This window comes from Galeopterus variegatus, unplaced genomic scaffold (genome assembly GCF_000696425.1).
Source record: "Galeopterus variegatus unplaced genomic scaffold, G_variegatus-3.0.2 Scaffold55, whole genome shotgun sequence".
NCBI classification, from domain to species: domain Eukaryota; kingdom Metazoa; phylum Chordata; class Mammalia; order Dermoptera; family Cynocephalidae; genus Galeopterus; species Galeopterus variegatus.
Window position 1 is genome coordinate 1,022,501 of NW_007726166.1, and position 20,835 is coordinate 1,043,335.

The window sequence follows — 20,835 nt, forward strand, 5'->3', positions numbered from 1 at the left end:
GACACGGAAAAAAGACAAAAGACAAAAAAAAAAAAAAAAGACCAAAATGCCCAAGACATGACAATCTTGTGAAACTGCATCTTTGGTGCCAGCTCTCCACACGAAGGGGCAGAGGGTGCTGGAGCTGGGCAGTTAGGTCAGAAGATCAAGAACCCCACCCTCACCGCTCCTGACCCAGAGCCTCCCTCTCACTGGACACATGGCCATGAGACAGGTACGAACGGACAGAGTGACAGATATCTTTTTCTTATCCCTCAGCTATTAAAGGAGGCCCTGCTTCTCTGTGGGTGGGGCGGGGTAGTGGTCTGGGTAGGCTCTGTTAGAGCAGAGGAGGCTCCCACAGCCCTATGGCTCTTTCTGAAGAATCCCAACCATATGCCCAGCTTGCCCAAGGTGGCTGTAAGACTGTGCTGTTCAGCCACTAACCACACGTGGCCACTTAAACTTAAGTTTAAATTTAAAAAATTCATTTCCTCAGTCCCACTAGCCACATCTCAAGTGCTCAATGGTCACACATGGCTTGTGGCTACTGTCCTGGAGAGTGCAGATCCAGAGCATTTCCATCACTGCAGAAAGTTCCACTGAGTGGTGCTGCTTAATTAATCCCTTGAGAAACTGTACCAGGAGGCAGGCCACTTGCCGGAAGCCTCCAAGGTGGCCCTTGCTACTGTGAGCCTAGTCTCTGAAACGTCTGGTATCCTGGTGTATACCCGGGACTGTGCTCGGGTGAGACTTGGTTCCTTGCCCACCTGCTCACCCCAATGTTTCTGAACAGACACTCAGTGTGGGAGACCACTTACTTACCCAGCCACCAACTCCGAGAGCCAATTTGTGCAGTGGTCCCCATATAAAACTAACAAACAACCACCAGAAACTTCATACTTAGAAATCTTCATTTATTTTTTATTTTTATATTTAGTGGTTGGTTGGTTTGGGGATCTGAACCTGAGACCTTGGTGTCATAAAGGCTAAAAATTCTCATGTAAATACTATGATGCTTCAACTAGAAAAAGAAAAAAAAAAACCTTCTGATGTAACTAGGGGCAATATAATGAAAATGAGAAAGGGCACTGGTTAGCTCTTGAGAGACGAGTATGTAGCGGCTGCCCTACAGAGTACGCCAGACCACGACCCAAAGTGAATCACAGCTCAGACCCAACATGGACACATTCAGAGGAAGAACGAACGGAAGGCACAGACTAAAACCCAGACTCCCCGAACTGACTGACATTTCAAAGCTCTCCACTTCTTACTGCCTGCTTACGGCTCTGGTCAAGTGGTGCCCCGGCCACCAAGCTGCCCTTCAGTGCACGCACACGTGTGCACACACACACACACACACACACTCTCACACACTCGCTCAGAATCTAATGTTGGCCCCACCATTATTATCCCCGGCCACCAAGCTGCCCTTCAGTGCACGCACACGTGTGCACACACACACACACACACACACACACTCTCACACACTCGCTCAGAATCTAATGTTGGCCCCACCATTATTATCCTTCTGCACCTTTCTTGTTCTTTTTAGCTGCTCCTCCTACAGAAACTTGGAGAGAAAAGGAGAGGGAAGAGGGAAAGGAGGGGGAACATGCTTAAGCAAAAGTCAAGGGAGCCAAAGCAGCTCCCGACAGGAGGGAAGGGGTGAGAGGAACTCTGAGGTCCTGTCCCCGCGTCCCCGCCTGCCGGCCCCTGCGCCACAGACTTTATGCCTCTGGGCCTGTTTCCATCACCTGGTCAGCCATGCCCTCTCCCCTTCCCTGCCAAATCCAAACCAAATCCCAGCTCCTACAGACAGTGCGGTGACCTCTGTGACAGCCCTGTTTCCCTCCTCAGAACCTGGGGAGTGCCCAGAGACAAGCAGCACCACATTGCTTGCTGTGTGCTCATTTCTCTCTCTGTGTTTCTCTCCCTCCAACCCGACTGCCGGCATTATGAGGGTCGGCTGGATGAAGTTCTTAGACACATCTAATGCTCTAAAAGTCACTGGGGAAAACATCCACAGAAGAGACCAAAGTCCACAGAAACAGGAGATTTTCCCGGGTTGTCATAGCTCCGAGTCAGAACTCAAGTCTTCCCCATCGCTGGCTGGATGGTATTTCTCAGACAGAAGGTTTCCCTTCTTTCAACAGTTATCACACTGCAAAACACTGCTCTCACCATCTTAACAGATGGATTGCAACACCCCTTGTGATACTGTGATTTATAAGAAATATATATTTTGGTCTTCATCGCTGGTTCCTGGCACAGAGTTCCTGAAATCCTTGTAATTTCTGAGCACTAGGGGTGCTAGGAGCATCTTTTGTTTTAATCTTTGGTCTTTGACCCTGGTTCCTGATACAGAGCTCCTAATCCCTTGGAATTTACTGGGTGATAAGAGCGTCTTTTGTTCTAATGAAGCAACTCATTAGAGGTGGGCTCCTGGTTGGGGCTGGTCGACAGAAAGACCAAGCCATGATTAGAAGCTTGGAACTTTCAGCTCCAACCCCCGATCCTCCAGGAAGGGGAGAGGAGCTGGAGGTTGAGCCGATAACTGATCATGCCTACGTGTTGAAACCTCCATAAAAATCCCTGAACTTTGGGGGTTTGAAGAGCTTCCAGACTGCTGAACACGTGGAGGTACCTGGAGGGTTGTGCCCAGAGAGGGCATGGAAGCTCTGCCTGCCTTCCCACATACCTGGTCCTATGCATCTCTTCCATCTGGCTGTGCATCTGTATCCTTTATAATAAATGGGTAAGCATAAGTAAAGTGTTTCCCTGAGTTCTGTGAGCTGCTCTAGCACATTAATCTAACCTGAGGAGGTGTTCATGGGAACCCCAATTTCTAGCCGGTCATTCAGAAGCAGAGATCACAACCTGGGGCTTGAGACTGCTGTCTAAGATGGGGGGAGGCAGTCTTGTGGGACTGAGCCCTCAACTTGTGGCATCTGTACTAACTCTAGTTAGTGTCAGAATCGAATTAAACTGCAGAACACCAGTTGGTCTCCACCGAAGAACTGCTTGGTGTGTGGGTTAAAAAACCCACACAACTGGGTCACAGAAATGTATAGTGCTGTGTTGAGTAGTCCCATTTCCTACACAATCCTTCATGACAAAAACGTTCAACAAACTAGGACTAGAAGGGAACTCCCTCAGCTGTATCAAGAAAATCTATGAAAAGCCCACAGCTAACATCATATTTAACTGATAAGGAATAAGACAAGGATGTCAGCCCTCGACACTTCTATCCAACATTTTGCTGGAGGTTTTAGACAGGGCAATTAGGCAAGAAAGATAGATAAAACATATCAATTGGAAAGGAAGAAGTAAAACTATATTTGCAGTTGACATGATTTCATATATAGAAATTCACTATAAAACTATGAGAACTAATCAACAAGCTGAGCAAAGTTGCAGGATATAAGATCAATATACAAAAATCAACTGTATTTCTATATACTCGCAATCCAAAAATTAAGAAAATAATTCCATTTACAATAGCACTAAAAATAATATTTAGGGATAAATTTAACAAAAGAGGTATAAAACCTATACTCTGAAAACTACAAAACACTGTTAAATGAAGATAAAGACCTAAATGGAAAGTCACTGCATGATCATGGTTTGGAAGACACCACGATCATGGTTTGGAAGACACCATTAACAATATTGTTAAGATAACAACTCCCTAAATTCACCTACAGATTCAATGAAATCCCTATCAAAATTTCAACAGCATTTTTTACAGAAATGGATAAGCTAATCTTAAAATTCATATGGCATAGCAAGGGACCCAGAATAGTCAAAACAATTTTGAGAAAAAGAAAATTGGAGAATTCACTTTCCAATTTCTAAACCTATTACAAAGCTACAGTAATCAAGACAGTATAGTACTTGAGAAAGCCCAGAAAGAAGCCCCTACATCCATGGTCAACTGATTTTTTGAAAAAAGTATCAAGATCATTCAATGAGTAAGGAACAGTTCCTTCTACAAATGGTGGTCAACTGATTTTTTGAAAAAAGTATCAAGATCATTCAATGAGTAAGGAACAGTTCCTTCTACAAATGGTGCTAGGACAACTGGATATCCACATGCAAACGAATGAATTTGGATCCCTACTTCATACCAGACTCAAAAATTAACTCAAAATGGGCTGATTTTTTGAAAAAAGTATCAAGATCATTCAATGAGTAAGGAACAGTTCCTTCTACAAATGTTGCTAGGACAACTGGATATCCACATGCAAACGAATGAATTTGGATCCCTACTTCATACCAGACTCAAAAATTAACTCAAAATGGGCCAAAGACATAAATGTAAGAGTTAAAACTATAAAACTCTTATGAAAAAACACCTGTGTAAATCTTAGTGAATTTGGATTAAGCAATGATTTCTTTGAAATGAAACCCAAAGCACAAATGACAACAACAAAACCCAGACAAACTGGACTTCATTCAAAGTAAAAGCTCGTGTGCTTTGAAGGACATTATCAAGAAAGAGAAAAAGATAACTCAGATGGCAAAAAGTATCTGCAAACCATATATCCAGAATTACAAAGAATTCTTAAAACTCAACAATAAAAAGACAACCCAATCTAACATGGGGCAAAGGATCTGAATAGACATTTCTCCAAAGATATACAAATAGCCAATAAGCACATGAAAAGTCGCTCAACAACATTAGTCATTAGGGAAATACAGATCAAAACCACAATGAGATTTCCATTTCACACCCACTGGGATGTCTATAATAAAAAAATAAAAAAATAAAAAGATAACAATAAGTGTTAGGGAGGAGGTGGAGAAATTAGAACCTCATACATTGCTGGTGGGAATGTAAAATAGTATACCCACTTTGGAAAACAGCCTTGCAGTTCCTCAAATGACTGAACAGAGTTACTATATGACCCACTCCTAGGTATATTCCACTCCTAGGTATATACCCAAGAGAACTGAAAACGTGTCCACACAAAGACTTGTATGTGAATATAAGTATTTATACTTGTATATGAAGATAAGTATCTATAGCAGTATTATCATAATGGTCAAAAGGTGGAAACAACCCAAATGCCCATCAACTGATGAACAGATAAATAAAACATGGTATATCCTTTACAATAAAATACTTTTTGGCAATGAAAATGAAGTGGCAATACACGCTACAACATAGATGAACCCTAAAAACATTATGCTAAGTGAAAGAAACCTGTCACAAAAGGCCACATATCGCATGATTGCATTTATACAAAATTCCCAGAGTAGGCAAATCCACACAGACAGAAAGGAGATTAGTGGTTGCCAGGGGTGAGGGGGAGGTGTAAGGAGGTAAGTGACTGCTAATGGGTAGGAGTTTTTTTAAGAGGTGATGAAAATGTCCTAAAATCTATTGTGGTGATGGCTGTACAACTGTATAAATATATACTAAAAACCATTGAATTGTATACTTAAATAAAACTGTTATTAAAAAAATATTACCCCTTCCCTACCTTGTAGTGACCTCTTGGCATTTCTTTATAGTTTACAAATAGAACAGGGTCAGAAGAGACAAAAAGAACTATAAAGAAGGGAAGTAGGGAGAGAATCAAATTGTATGTCCTAACCTTTTGGACAAGGGTCTGTGGTCCCATCTTACCTGCGTCAATGGCACATGGGTAATGGTATCGGAAGGAGCAGCCTTTGTTGTAGCAGCCCAAGGTGGCGCCTGCCTCCTGGCAGTGAGAACATTTCTGAAAAGAAGGAAAAAGTCAGGCATGTCAGAATGTCGGATTCACCCCTCTCCTCCAAGCCTTCCCTGGACTCCACTTGTTAGACCCTAGCACATGTTTCCGTGGTTTGAGGAGTCTGTGGTGGCAGGATGGGCCGGTCAATTTCTAACCATCCCTCAATGACCACACCATGGGAAGAGATCCAGCAATAATGTTCTAGGCCTGGCCTCACAAATGTTCTCAAATCAAATAGAACAACATGGTGAGGCGAGATAAGCAATCCTGCACTGTGGTGGACACTCCAGAGGGTGGGCCCCCCGCTCCACCTCTGCTGTCCTATTGTCCATCCACCCACACTCTCTGCCAGGCATTTCCTTGCTGCTATCGTGAGCCGCCTGAAGATCCTGCCTGTTTACTTCTGCTGTGGAAATCTGGGGTAGGGGGACAGGCTACAGTAACAGAGTTATATATAAAACTTTTAGAATCAAAAGTGGAATTTGGTTTCTAGTTCTTATATCTGTAAGAAAATTTTATTCTTATTTTTGATCTACTTACCCCAAATGCCCAATACAAGTATATATTTCCCTTTTCAGAAAATATGGGCTCCTGCGTGCAAGTGGTATTTTTATACATAAATCTTATTTTAGATGCGCTAGAATTTCTGGCCAAGTGAGACATTATTCTGTAATTGAGATGCTCCTCCTTATATAGTCAGGTTTTCTTAAGTGGGGCATATCTCTGTCATCCCTGTGATGTGGCTGCTGTGAGCGCTCATCCTGTCGACATAAGAAATATGTGTTCTGTCAATAACCATATTTGTAGAATTCAACCACATGTGGCCCTACCGAGGAAGAATGCAGACTCTTTGGGTGACTGAGGGCCACCCAGATAAGGCAAACCACAAGACAAAAACTTATTCCTGCTTCTAGGAAGAATAAAACAAAAGTGTTCCCTATACTTGAGCTGGCCCAAGCCCCCCAATGCCAATGCTGATGGTAAATTACACTAATGCCAGCAACAGTGAAGCCCGGGTGCTTACCATGTGTCAGGCCAGCTGTAGCAACCCATAAAGATGAACTCATTCAGTCCTCCGAGCTACCCTACCTGGTAGGTGCTCCTAACGTCCCCACTCTACAGATGAGAAGATGCCTGAGGCACCAGAAGGAAGTGAATTGTTCTGGGTCGGAGCTGAGATTCAGGTGGCCACCCTTGCTGACCTCCAGAGACAAATGCGGCTGGAAGGGGACTGTACGACGAGTCCTTCAAGAGCTTCGTCAACCTCTGAGAAGACTGAGACCCTTCTGGGTGCCAATAATCAGTAAATGTTTGCCATGTGCCCTCATACTTTTGCCAAGAAAGAAAAGATCACTTGGTCTGGAGTAAACCAAGGACAGTTAACAGCCATCCTGGTAGCCTAGACATTATCTACTTTTGTCAGTGCCAAAGAACATCAGCAGGAAAAAAAGGACTTGCCATCAACCTGAAGGAAGGAAGTGTGGCCAACCTGCAGACATGCCTGCTGCCTTTTGCTCGATAATGGAGCCGTTAACACTCAGCTATCCAGAGGGCTTGTGCTTCAGGCCCTCCCCGCCCTAGGGTTCAATCTCAGTTAGTGGTGGCCATTTAGGAATGGGTGTGTCAGGTATTTCTGGAGTGTGCGAGAGAGGAACAGGCCATCTTCTCACTAAAACTCTGCAAGGACAGGACGGTGGGATCTGTGGCAGCCATCTTATCATCACAAGGGGACAGCCCAGAAAACAAAGCCAACCTGCTGAGGACAGCAGGGTGATTAGATGGAGAGACCTGGACCCATCAAGACACTGCTGAGCACTAAATTAACCAACCCCAGAACTGCCCTAAAAACAGACTTGTTCAAAAAACAATAACAAAACTCCAACTTTTTGGTTTAATCCTGTAACTTACAGTCAAAATATCTGAACTGACACAGGAAGGGACCTACTATTGGAGGCACTGCTGTAGAAGGGGTAAGTAGTATGGGCCCTGGAACCTAAGTAACTGCCTGGTAAGTGACTTGACCACTTTCTAGCTATGCCTTCTTGGCCAAATTCCGAACCTTGGTTTCCTCACCCTGTGAATACGGGACTAACAGCAGCGTTCACTCTGTAGAGGTGTTGTGAGGGTTCGATGTGTCAACCCAGGCTTAGGATAGTGGATGCATCAAAAGTGCTCAGTAAATGCGACCCGAGATGGCCATGTGCTACACACAGCCTAGACACTCTACACAGACAACCTCATGAAAAGTAACCCACAGAGAAGGCCCTGCCAGCACCCCAGGTCACAGATGAGGAAAGAGAAGACATGGAACTTGGATCTGAACCATGTCTTTTTCCTTCCTTCCTTAACACCTGCCTCTCTGTCCCCTGCAGGGCTTCTCAAAGCTGCCTGCTCTGAACCAGCCCACAGACCACATGTCCCATCATTCTTGTGAAGAAAGTGAACTCACCACTCACCATGAGTTATATCAATAAAATAATGCTTGCTTCTTTCAATTAAAAAGCACAATTAATTCACTACACTGCATAAAAGGCGGAAAGACCCTGCAGGGCATATTTGGGCCTTAGAGAAAAGGCCTTAAAGACAGTGAAAGTGTGGTCCCTAGACCAGCAGCATCTGCATCACCTGCGAACTTGTCAGAAATGCAAACTCTCAGGTCCTACCTTAAGCTATACCGTAACGAATCCTCCAGGTGATGTTGGTGCATAATGTAGTTTGAGGACCACTGGTCTAATTCAAACATCTGCATCACCTGCGAACTTGTCAGAAATGCAAACTCTCAGGTCCTACCTTAAGCTATACTGTAACGAATCCTCCAGGTGATGTTGGTGCATAATGTAGTTTGAGGACCACTGGTCTAATTCAAATCCCCAGCTTATTAGATACAGAAAACAGAGATCCAGAGAGATACAATGACTGGCTGAGCTAGGATTCCAAGTTTCTGGAGAGTCATTTAGTGCTTTCCCCACCATACTTCTGTCCCCTACAGATTATGGGGTGTGGCAGACAGAGTTACAGCCCCCCAGAAGTCCATCTGAATCCCCAGAATCTGTAACCTTACACGGCAAAAGGAACTTTTGCAATTGTGATTAAATCAACAACGGGGAGAGTTTGCTGGATTATCCAGGTGGGCCTAATCCAACCACATTGGTCCATAAAAGCAAAGAACCTCTCCCAGAGGGATCAGAGTCACAGGCTTTAGTAAGATGTGATGATGGAAGCAGGACCTGAAGATGGAAGGGGCCATGAGCCAAAGAATGTGGGTGGCCACATAAGCTGGAAAAGGCAAGGGAGCAGATTCTTGCTTAGAGCCTGCAGAAAGGAACACAGCCTGGTTGACACCTTCGTTCTAGCCCAGTGTGACACCTATGTTGGACTTCTAACCTACAGAACTGTAAGATGACAAGTCTGTGCTAATGTGTTATAGCAACGATAGAAAACTAACACACGGGGATTCTGCAGCATCTTATGAGAAGCAACTGTTCATTTTCTTTTTATGTTCTTCAACATAACAAATTTCTCCTGCATGGAAACACCTACAATTCCACTCATTAAAAAAAAAATATTCATTTATTTTTAATTGCACTGACTTCTCATTAGTCAGATTTTGGTACCATGAGATCACTGAGGAAGGGACAACGGGTCTGTCTTTGATGTCCTTTTTTCTAGTTGAAGAAATAGAGGCTAAAGCAAAGTGACCTGCTGAAGATTACATGGCTAGGAAGTAACAGAACTTAGAACTTCAGCCTTTTTTTCTTCCGAATCCCAAGTTCAACATCCTTTATTCTATGGTATTCTGTCTTCTAGTCCCTTCATTCACTCAACTATTCAACATTTGAAAAATACTTCTTATGTGCCAGATGTCAAAGAATATAAAAACTCATCTCTATAATATCTTCCTTATCTATTCTCCCCTTCTATCCCCAAAATCAATACCTAGGCTAGTAACATTTCCAATTAGATTTTTATTCTTTACTTTTTAACTGAAGAAACTATTTGCACTATTATTCTCCCATTCTGCAGAGCATAGTCACTACACAGCTAAATGTCCTTTGTTTTTGACTACACTGTTACAAGTTAATGATATTCACTCCCAGGACAGTCAAGACCATACGATACTGCTCCCCACGCAAAATGAGACACAATGGGGGCTTCCAGCATGGTTTCTAAACCAAGATACGTTTTTCAAACAAGTGACAGCCCAAACTTCTGATGACATAATGATCTTTTAGTAATGAAATTTTCATTCATTATGGAAGGGAATAAAAGCTATTTTTAAACTACTCACAAGGACCCTATATTTCTTGATACTGTAAACTCGGAAAACAAATTATAAAACATATTATTAGTTTTGGGCATATTTAAACAGAGAGTAGCCAGACACCCCGTCTCTTCACCAGCCCTTGTCCCTGTGTCAGAGGCAGGGCTCTCTGACCCGAAGTGGCAAGCTACAGGGGCAGAATCAACTAAGAGCTGTTTGATGCTTATCTGAGGGAACCTCCAAGGGATAATTCTGCATGCATCTTCATTCACAGAAATGCTCTTTCCTATGAGATGTAACAGCGACCTGAATAATCACTCTGTTTAATGAGCATCTTGGAGCAGCCTCAGTGCGTCAAAGCATTTGGGTCACAGTATTATTAGTTTGTCGATGACAACTGGTTCTGTGTGAACTCTGCAGACTTGGACATCACACGTTGTATCACTACTGTTCCCAGATGGCTTTTATCCAGCACTGCACATACTTTTTTGCTCATGCTGACAGTAACTACTTACCTGTGTTTGTCCACCTGCCCTAAAACTGTGAGGCTCATTCCTGCATCCCCAGGGCCAGACACACTGCAGGCGCCATAGATGTGGGCTGATGGAATGAATGCAATGTCTGACAAATTTGAGAGCTTGGGGAAAACTAACGAGGCTACTCTTCAATATGATTAAAAACGCTGATGCTATTAGAGCTTAGAGAATGTGGAACAAGGTGTGTATTAATTTTTGGCCAACAGCAATGTTTTTTATCCCTTTTAATTATGCTTCCTCTATCTAGGACAGAAGGCTCTGCTGTCCCAGCTATCTACTCCAGCTATGTGGCAGTGGCGTGGTCTACATACAAGTAGTGACCCTTTAAGGCCTGGGAGCATCTTTCTTTCATTCAGCTCTGCATCCCATCAATTTTCTTTCAAGATCACATCAAGGTGTTGGACAAGGCAATACATATATAACCCTACATGTTAGGTCCTTACTTCCTTAGAGCCTGACAAGCTCCTGTGTTTCCTCGTGAAAGCTCATGAGCCTGGCTGGAGCATTTTGCTGCTCGTCATTCTCATAAAGACTCGGGAGAGGGCTCTGATGCCAGCCTCTGGGACCCACATCACAGTCCACCTCGGAGAGCCAGAGATGCCGGTTCTTCTTATGTCCACTTACTCATTGCTACTAGAGATATAGTGCACGGATTCAAAAGTTACACCTACGTCCAACAGATGTTCTACCAAAAGTGCCAATTTCAGAAACAATCCATTAGACACAACCTAATAAATTATGATGATACCAGTATAAAAAACATCAGCCAGCCAACTATGTTAGCAGCATTTACTGCATAAAGACTAAGTGTGCTTAAGAGACTGGTTCCAGGTTTGCCTGGCTTTTTAGAATAAATGTGGTTGATCTAATGTGAATATCATCCAGGTGCACAGCAGCACAGGGCTAGCGGAAAAAGAAGAGTGTCAGCACGTGTGAAAGACAAAAGTCACCACATCGATTTTATCATCTGTAAAATGGGGATAATAATATTTGCTTTGCCTTCCTCATATAGTTATTGTGTGAAACAAGTGAATACTTTTTTGGGGGTTGGGGGCCGGGGGGAGATGACCAGTAAGTACTGTGAAAGTGTTTTAATATTTGCTTTGCCTTCCTCATATAGTTATTGTGTGAAACAAGTGAATACTTTTTTGGGGGGTGGGGGCCGGGGGGAGATGACCAGTAAGTACTGTGAAAGTGTTTCTGGCTCTGACCTGCATGAGATTCCTAGCATGGGCATCCACCCTGCAACCCATGCCTGCAGGAACGCCGTGCCCCTCACTCAGCTGGTGACCACCTGGCAAGCTTGCCTCCCTTTTCCTCCACAGTAACGTGAGAAATTCTGAGTACGTCGTTTACTGTCTGTGACACGGGTAAGTTACTTAACCTGCCTGCACCCCAGTTTCCTCAGCCATAACATGAGGACAGTGCTGCCATCTCTCATGTAGGGTTGCTCTGACGATGAACTGGATCGGCGTCTGTAAACTGCTGGAGAGCGGTGCCAGCTCTGGAGGAAGAGACGCCACAAGTAAACACACACACACACACATGCACACGCACACATGCACGTGCACACACACACATGCACACACACACGCACGTGCACATACACACGTGCACACACACACATGCACACACACGTGCACACACACGTGCACAAACACACACACGCACATGCACACACACGTGCACACACACGCACATGCACACACGTGCACACACGTGCACACACACGCACGTGCACACGCACACGTGCGCACACACACGCACATGCACACACACGTGCACACACACGCACGCGCGCGCACACACATGCACACACACATGCACGTGCAAAAACACACACGTGCACGCACACACACGTGCACACACACGTGCACACACACGCACACATGCACACATGCACACACACGCACATGCACACGTGCACACACACATGCACACACACACGCACACACACACGCACGTGCACACACACACACGCACACGCACACATGCACACACACACGTGCACACACACATGCACACACACGTGCACACACACACACACACACGCGCACACACACACACGCACAGGTATGGGTTAAGTTGTGTTCCCCCAAACCTTATATGTTGATGTCATAATCCCCAGGTCCTCAAAATGTACCATCTTTGAGAGAGATAAGTTCATTGCAGATGTAATTAGTTACATTAAGGTGAGGTCACACTGGAGTAAGTTGGAGCCTAGTCCGATATACTGGTATCTTTATAAAAAAGGGGGATTTGGATACAGAGGCATGCACACACAGGGAGAATACTGTGGGGCGATGGGACCAGAGATCGAGTGACACATCTACAAGCCACGGGACGCTGTGGCAGCTGCTTCTGGGCCCCCTACTGCCGCACAGGTCTGAGGCCCAGCAGATGGTACTGCTCCTCACAACACACCTAGAGCCTAACAGCTCTTCTTCTTTGCCTCCTGGGACACAGTCATCTGCTTCCTATCCAAATGAGCAGATGAAAATACAGTTGCACAAACTTTCTTTAATCTGATCATCTTTCAGATATAAAAATAACCTGGAATAAAATTGTCTACTTAGATCCTCATTCCCCTCCCATAAAATCCCAATCAATAAGTGGCTCTGCTGCTGACCCTGAGAAGGCTTTCTTTGGGAAAGCCTTTCAAGCCACATTACAAACCTATAATAAATGTCTCTGGCTAAGTGAGGGGGGTTTGGGTGGTGGCTGGCCCTGGAAGTGGTGAAAAATGCACAGGAAGCATGGCCAAGGTCAAAATCTGAGTGCAGCTGCTCTAGCAGCGTCTCCCAGCTATATCCCTGGCCTCTGTTCTGATCCACAAGGAAAGCCTGTTTTCTTAAATTCCTTCCGAGTGTCTTTGTACCCACAGGTGGGATCAGCCTGTCTGCAGTTTACAGTGAAGTTATGATGCTTTGAATCAGGCTAGAAGGCTTGAGATTATAGGGCTTTCCCCCCTTTGTTAGCGATGTCCTTCCTTGTCCTTCTACACTTCATCTGCCAAACAGTGGACATCAGAATTTAGTCACAACCTTGAACAGATGAAGAATATATTTAGAGTACACATATTTTCATACAATGGGTTTGTTCATTTTATCATACAGCAAGCAAATAATGATTCTAACACATACACCCTTTTGTTGTACTGAGGACCATCTGTTGTACCTCCATCAGATGTAAAGGTAAGCACTGGCAAACAAAGGTAAAAAAACCCAGGCTGGTGGTGCTTTACAGAATCATGAAATGCAAGCTATTCTATGAAATATAAAGAAAGCATTTTTGACTTCGTAATGAGCTATTCTCTGGGACTTTTAATTTGCTTCATTAACATGTCAATTCTGAGTCCACAGTATAAAACTGCAACGTACAAAGTAGAAACCTGGATTGAACATGGGAAGGTTCGTAAGAACTTGACCAGTCTGGTCTTTCAACTCAGTTTCCTCCACTCTTTGTCTTTCCCTCTAACGTGTGGGTTTCTCTAAAGGTTGTGAGAGACTGTACGAACCAAGGGCCTTCTATTCTCAGTGGTCTTTCCTTTGATATTTAAGTTTCCTTATGAGTTGATGGTATAAATCTCAGAAGTGCAATAATCTTTTCTTTATACTCATTCAAAAATTTTTCTTGCACACCTATGTGCAGGGGCTGAAATGGGAAGCCAAAGTTCACCAAGTGTCTGCCCTCAGGGCACCCACAGAGTGGACTGGGAACAAAGCAAAACCTAAATGTGACATAAGTAGTACTTTAGAGCTTAGAGGTAATGTCCCCAACCTAGTTAAAGAGGTCAGGAAAGCATTCTTGAGGGAGTATTGCTTGAGCTGAGTCGGGAAGAATGAGTAAGAGCTACTGGGGGAAGGCATAGCGTCCAGGGAAGAGGAACACGCAAAGGTGTAGGGGACTGACACAATGCAGCTCGATGCAGAAGTGGTGGGGAGCTGATGAGCAGGAATGTGGAGCCACCAATGGTGTTGCTGGGTTAGGGAGGATGGGATGATTGGTGGAAGAAATGCACACAGGAGCCTGTATTTAGACACTCTGAAGATAAAACCAGCAGAAGCTGATGATGACCGACAGCCCTGGGGTCCGGGAGGTGGGTTGCAGTGAGCCCAGGTGTTTGGTGGTGTAAATAGGCACAGCTGAAGGGGAGCCCTACGGGCATCAGTGCAAAAGAATTCTTTTTTTTTTTCCCCCTGACGGGTAAGGGGATCACAAACCTCAGCGCCACGCTCAACCAGCGAGTGCACTGGCCATCCCTATATAGGATCCAAACCTGGCCCAGTGAAACAGGATTCTGATGAGTTGAGCACACATGTGGCACTTACTCCAATGTGACTTTCTCTTGGAAACATTGTATTTACAGAACAGAATGTTTTGGACTTAAAGCAAAATCTCAACTGGAATGGTCAGGAATGGGTTTTACTTTCAAATGACATTTTCTGGGTAACTGAAGGTAATGGTAGAAATCCTTTAAGGAACACAGTCCATCACCTTGCTGCAGTAAATAAGCTCAGTATTTTGAATTAAATTGAATGTCTTCCATTGCCTCAGAGTTATGATTCTATATTAAGAATATTCTGGTAAGACACTACAAAGAGACTAAGCTTTATAAAAGTGATCCCAGGAGATAAACTAAAACTTGCTTTTAAAAATAAATCTTTGCTAGCAAGCTTTTTTCCATATCACTTTGTTTCTCCTAAAGTAGGGTGCAGGAAAAAAACCAAAACAACCCAGTTAAAGAAGTGTTCCAGTTAGTTTAACTGACATCTACTGTATGCGTCTTCCTTATATTCAGTGGGACTTCTTTCTTGGTTTCTACCTCAAGTATAGGCAGCCTAAAAAAGGATGAAGACATAAAATGAGAAAAACAAAGAGAAAACTGGAGTGGAGAGGAGGTTCCTGGAGTCCTTCCCTGGAACCGGCTGTCCACTGCAGCGCTGTGGATGTGGAAGAGCTACAGAGTTGCTCCACGAGGGAAAGAGCTGATACCAGGCTGTGTCTCTCACTAGCTACAGGAGGTCGGGTAAGTTAATTTCTTTAAGTCTTGATGTTCTAAACGGTAAAACGGGGATAATACCCAGGTGGGGAAGAAAAGGAGGGGAGGGAACTTTTGTTATTTAAGGACACTGATGAGGGGAAAAAAAATCTGAGTATGCTTAACAATGAAGAAAAAGAATATTTTAAAAAGGAGAGTTAGGTCATTCCTAAGACCTCCTGTAAAACAACAAGGGGGGAAAAAGTACCAGTAGCGATCATTAGTCAATTTCTGTTACTCTGCATTCCCACGTGGACAGATGGCCCCTGTAACCGCAAGGCCCTCTGAGCTTATCTGCAGTGCCACGGGACATTGGAGACCACATAACAGCACCGACATCCAGGAGGGGCTAGCTTTTAAAACAATCTAATACTAGTGATTAAACTAAACTCCAGAATGTTGCTGCTTATACAAACTCCTTGTGAACATTTACCTTTGTCTATTTACAGTACTATTAATATTTTTTTAACATTTACTTGTACATATTTGTAGGGTACAGAGGGTTGTTTCAATATCTGCATATACTGTACAATGATTGACTTGGGGTAAATAGCATAGTTTTGTACCTATTAGCCCACCACTCCCACCCTACCTGCCTTCCTGGTCTCTGGTAACCATTATTCTACTCTATTTAGAGTATGTCTCACAGGTCAGGCACAGTATTTAACCATTTATTCCCCACTATTTAACCATTTATTCCCCACCATCAGTTATTCACTTTAGTACGCACACTTCACTGATGATAACGTTCTATGAACATGTGTGAGTACGACAAGTACTGGTAATAATTTCTACCAAGGTGTCCACAAAGAGTTCATAATTACCACACTTGGAATGAATTTCAACTGCATATGTGGTAGGCATAGATACTGGCCACTCTGCGGGTTTCAACTGTTCTATCATTCTTAAACTATAAAGCTACAGTAACCAAAACAGCATGGTACTGGCATAAAAACAGACACACGGACCAATGGAACAGAACAGAGAACTCATAAATCAATCCATGTACTTAAAGCCAACTGATCTTCAACAAAGGCACGAACAACATACACTAGGGAAAGGACAGCCTCTTCAATAAAGGATGCTGGGAAAACTGGATATCCATATGTAGAAGAATGAAACCTCATATACCAAAATCAACTCAAGATGCATTAAAGACTTAAAATATAAGACCTGAAATATAAAATTCCTAGGAGAAAACATAGTGGAAACACTTCAGGATGTAGGACTGGGCAAAGACTTTCTGAATAAGAATACAAAAGGATAGGCAACAAAAGAAAAAATAAATAAATGGGGTTATACAAAACGAAAAAGCTTCTGAACAGCAAAGGAAACAATCAACAATGAAAAAAGACAATCTTGAACAGCAAAGGAAACAATCAACAATGAAAAAAGACAATCTACAAAATGGGAGAAAATATTTGCAAACTGCACATCCAACAAGGGACTAATATCCAAAATACAAAAAGAACTCGAACAACTTAACAGTAAAAAACCAAATAATCTGATTTAAAAATGGGCAAAGGAGCTGAATAGACATTTTTCAAAGAAAGACATACAAATGGCCAACAGACACATGAAAAAGTGCTCCCTATCACTAATCATAAGGGAAATGCAAATTAAAACCACACTGAGATATCATGTTACCCCAGTCAGACTGCTTATTATCAAAAAGATGGAGAATAACAAATGCTGGCAGGGATCTGAAGAAAGGGGAACCCTTCTACACTGTTGGTAGGAATGTAAATTGGTATAGCCATTACGGAAAATAGTATGAAGGCTTCTTAAACAACTACAGATAGAAATGCCATACGATCCAGCAATCCCACTACTGGGTATACATCCAAAGGAATGGAAATCATGTTGAAGGGATACCTGCACTCCCATATTTATCACAGCCCTATTTACAACAGCCAATATATGGAACCAACCTAAATGTCCATCAGCAGATGACTGGATAAGGAAAATGTTGTACATACACACAATGGAATACTGCTCAGCCATAAAAAGGAATGAAATTCTGTCATTCACAGCAACACAGATGAGCTTGGAGAAAATTATGTTAAGTGAAATAAGCCAGGGACAGGAAAAGAAATACTGCATGTCCTCACTCATAAGTGGGAGCTAAAAAAGAAAGCGAGAAAGACAGAGAGAAAGAAAAGAAAGAACAATAATATACTGAACTTTCAGAAGGAGAGAAGACAACTATAGTTATTAGAGGTGGGAAAATGGGAGGGGGAGGGGAGTAAGTGAGAAATTGGTTAATGGACACAAAGAATGATTATGTTTTGTAATGACGAATATGCTAATTTTACTGAACTGATCATCACATATTGTATACGACTATTGACAGTCAACTCTGTACCCCACAAATACGTATAATCAATCATGTTTCAATTAAAAAAATAAAATTTACATACTAAAGACAATTTTTTAAAAATTCCATCATTCCCTAACTAATTCTCCTGGGTTTACAGTTTTCAGGTTCAGCAATAACAAATTTAGGGAGGCAATATAAAGCAATGTCTCAAGTGAAATGCATCCACTTGCCACAATTTAACTTAAAATCAGTCTTTGTCTCCATTCTAGATTATTAAAGAAGGCTTGGTTTAATCATTTTTCTCTTGCACAAAATGCATACATATTGTTTGTTAAAATGTTAATACATATTGTCATAACTCTGCTTATCAAAAAAGTCAGCATAGGTTTTCACTAATGATACTTCTTTGGGATAACCAAACTTGATTTTTTTCTGAAACACAATTCGCATTTTATCTTACCCACAGGTATATATACTCCATTAAAATAATTCTAATCAGAGGATTTCTTTTACAGGCCAAGAAGGAAACTGTGCAACTTTGTTGAAAACATACATTTTGTCTAAGGAAGTCTTTCCATGTTAAGAAGAAAGGGGGCTTGAGCCCTTTAAGAAGTTAGAAAGGAGGGGCTCAGAGTGTTAAGAGTAAAGGGACCAGGTTTAAGCCAGTTAATTAGCATTTCCCTCTGAAAAGAAGCTGGGAACCTGAGAAAAGGCTGCACCTAGCAGTAGTAGGAGCCCTACAGCAGCCTTATGATGAAGAAACAGAGCAGCTTTTTCTCTAATAAGCACAGAGAGAGAAATGCCTCTAGACAGGGTTTAAAACACTGAAATCTTAGTTGCACGAGACCATGCACGTACTAGCTTATTTTCATTTTACCCTTTGTTTAAACAGTAGATTGGCCTATAAAGAGAAATGATTACATTTTGTGCTTTCTGAATATAAAAAGGCATCTTTTTAAAGAAAGTGCCCTCCAGGGTACTCGGTGTAAGCCTGCTCTCTCCATGGCTCATCCCACCCAGGAGTTGGGTCTGTGTTTCCAATTACTGGAAGCTACGAGGCATCCATACTGAAATGTTTATGATTTCAGTAGCAGAAATGACAAACCTGTTGCCACAATAGGACTCCTTTAACACAATTTCAAATCTGTAAAGATCAGAGTGAAACCGAAACCTCCAAAGCCGTTCCAAACACTTGGCTCTGGAGGTCTTTTTCCTTATTTTTACTGCCTACTTATTTTTCTTCCTACTTGCATATATATTTAAACCCCCCTTTCTTGCCCATATCTGCTTCTACCTCACCAACCCTCTCATCTTTCCGTCTCAAACTGAACTGAGCATTTACCGGGCAAGGCCATCCTATTCCTGGAAGTGGCAAGTGTTTCAAGGGCAGCGGCAACCTGAAAACTGAAAAGGGGCAGACAGCAGAAGCACTTTATACAGGGGCAGAGTTCCAGCAGAAAAAAACTTTTAAAAACTGGGATGTCTTGGTATTTAAGCAACTGCCAAGGCAGCTACCCTAGGATCACTGGTCCCCACACCACTTAATGAAGTAACCCTAACCCTAACCTTTATAGCACTTTTCAGGTTGCTCCCATAGGTCACGCTTGACCCAGGCCTTTTCTCCCTGGAAACCTTGTACTGGAAGGAAAAAGTTGGCCCAAATCTAGAATGGAAACTTTGGCACCGAGATCTGTGACTAGCTTATGAACCATGAGTTTTCAGAGTTGATTTTAGTGTTTCTCAAAATATAACTCTATGTCACCTGCACCAGCATCACCTGAGGTGTGTGTTAAGAATGTGGACTGAGGGCACCACCCTAGGAGAGGCTGCATGCGGGTGCCCTAGGGCCTCTTATCCCCAAGGTTTAAAAACTATAGGTTCAATTCATCTTCAGCAGTATGGACAGTTTCTTCTTCACGTCCGTTCTAGTAAAGTGTTCCCAGAGAAGGAAGATACTCAGCAAGAGGCCAATCCTCACAACAGATGAGGAAACGGAGACTTGGAAGTAATAAGACCAAGATTAGAAATCTGGAATAATTTCAATACTTCTCCACCTCCGATTTTTAAATGTCTATTGACTATTAGGATAGATCGTATTTATCCAATAACTTGAGAAGGCAGTCCAGTTATTATCCCCATTTTACAGGTTAAAAAACTGGGCTGAAGGACTAAGTGCCATTACAGTTTTCCAAGAAGCCAATTCTTATGAACATTTGGATGAAGAATAAAAAGAGTTCTACAAGGTTCTCTAATCATTACTCCTTGCCAACAATCTCCTCTAGCGTCGTCAAAGAAGGTTGCTGGTAAATCCCAGAGCCTCTGGGCTGTCCTTCTGGCCCTGACCTCTGGGCAGTGTGGTTAGAGCACAGTGGTTATGGTGAAGGGTGGTTCCATCACGTGGGTTTTCTTTCATGAGTGAGATGATAAAGCAGCAACAGAGGATTGGATTAGCCAAATTATTGAAACTGTCTGAAAATATAATGATGATTAAGGGATTTCAGAATTCCCAAGTCAAATTAAGAAGCTAAAGTCAACAACTGGTGTTTGCTGGCAGTCTCAGAGCCCCTTGAAAGTCCATGATGGGTGTGTGGCTGAACCATTTCCTGGGGTTCTCTACAGCTAATCTGGAAGGTCCTGAACATGGAATCTTCTAAAACCAAGCAACAAGATCATATTGGCATATTCACCTTAAATAGAATTCTTTTTTTTTCTAAAGGAGGAATAGGACTACGTGGGTCTGGAAGAACAGAATGCTGGGTCAGCAGCCAGCGAGACTCCATTACTAGAAGATGCTGTGCTTTACTTTAATAACAAGAAAGCATTTCTGCGGCACTGCTAAAAAGCCTTGCCCTGCCAGGAGGCAACATTGATACAACAGTAGTTTATATAAAGACACATCCTTGAAGATGATCATACCTCAGTATGACCCTTTCTTGGTTAAAACACAAGAGAATGCCTATCAAAAACATTAACAA

At 42.8% G+C, this 20,835-nt stretch overlaps 1 protein-coding gene across 4 annotated transcripts in view; it reads right to left on the bottom strand.

Annotated features, from left to right (window-relative positions):
• TCF20 (transcription factor 20 (AR1)) overlaps positions 1–20,835 on the bottom strand; it is a 49,862-nt gene that overhangs the window by 12,195 nt on the left and 16,832 nt on the right. For 3 of the 4 annotated variants that reach the window (XM_008574405.1, XM_008574393.1, XM_008574398.1), the window contains exon 2: positions 5,615–5,708. In XM_008574405.1, the coding sequence (XP_008572627.1) occupies positions 5,615–5,708 (94 nt within the window). Of the gene's footprint in view, positions 1–5,614; positions 5,709–13,366; positions 13,509–20,835 lie in introns of those variants that run through there. The other variant, XM_008574413.1, reaches the window with a different exon arrangement.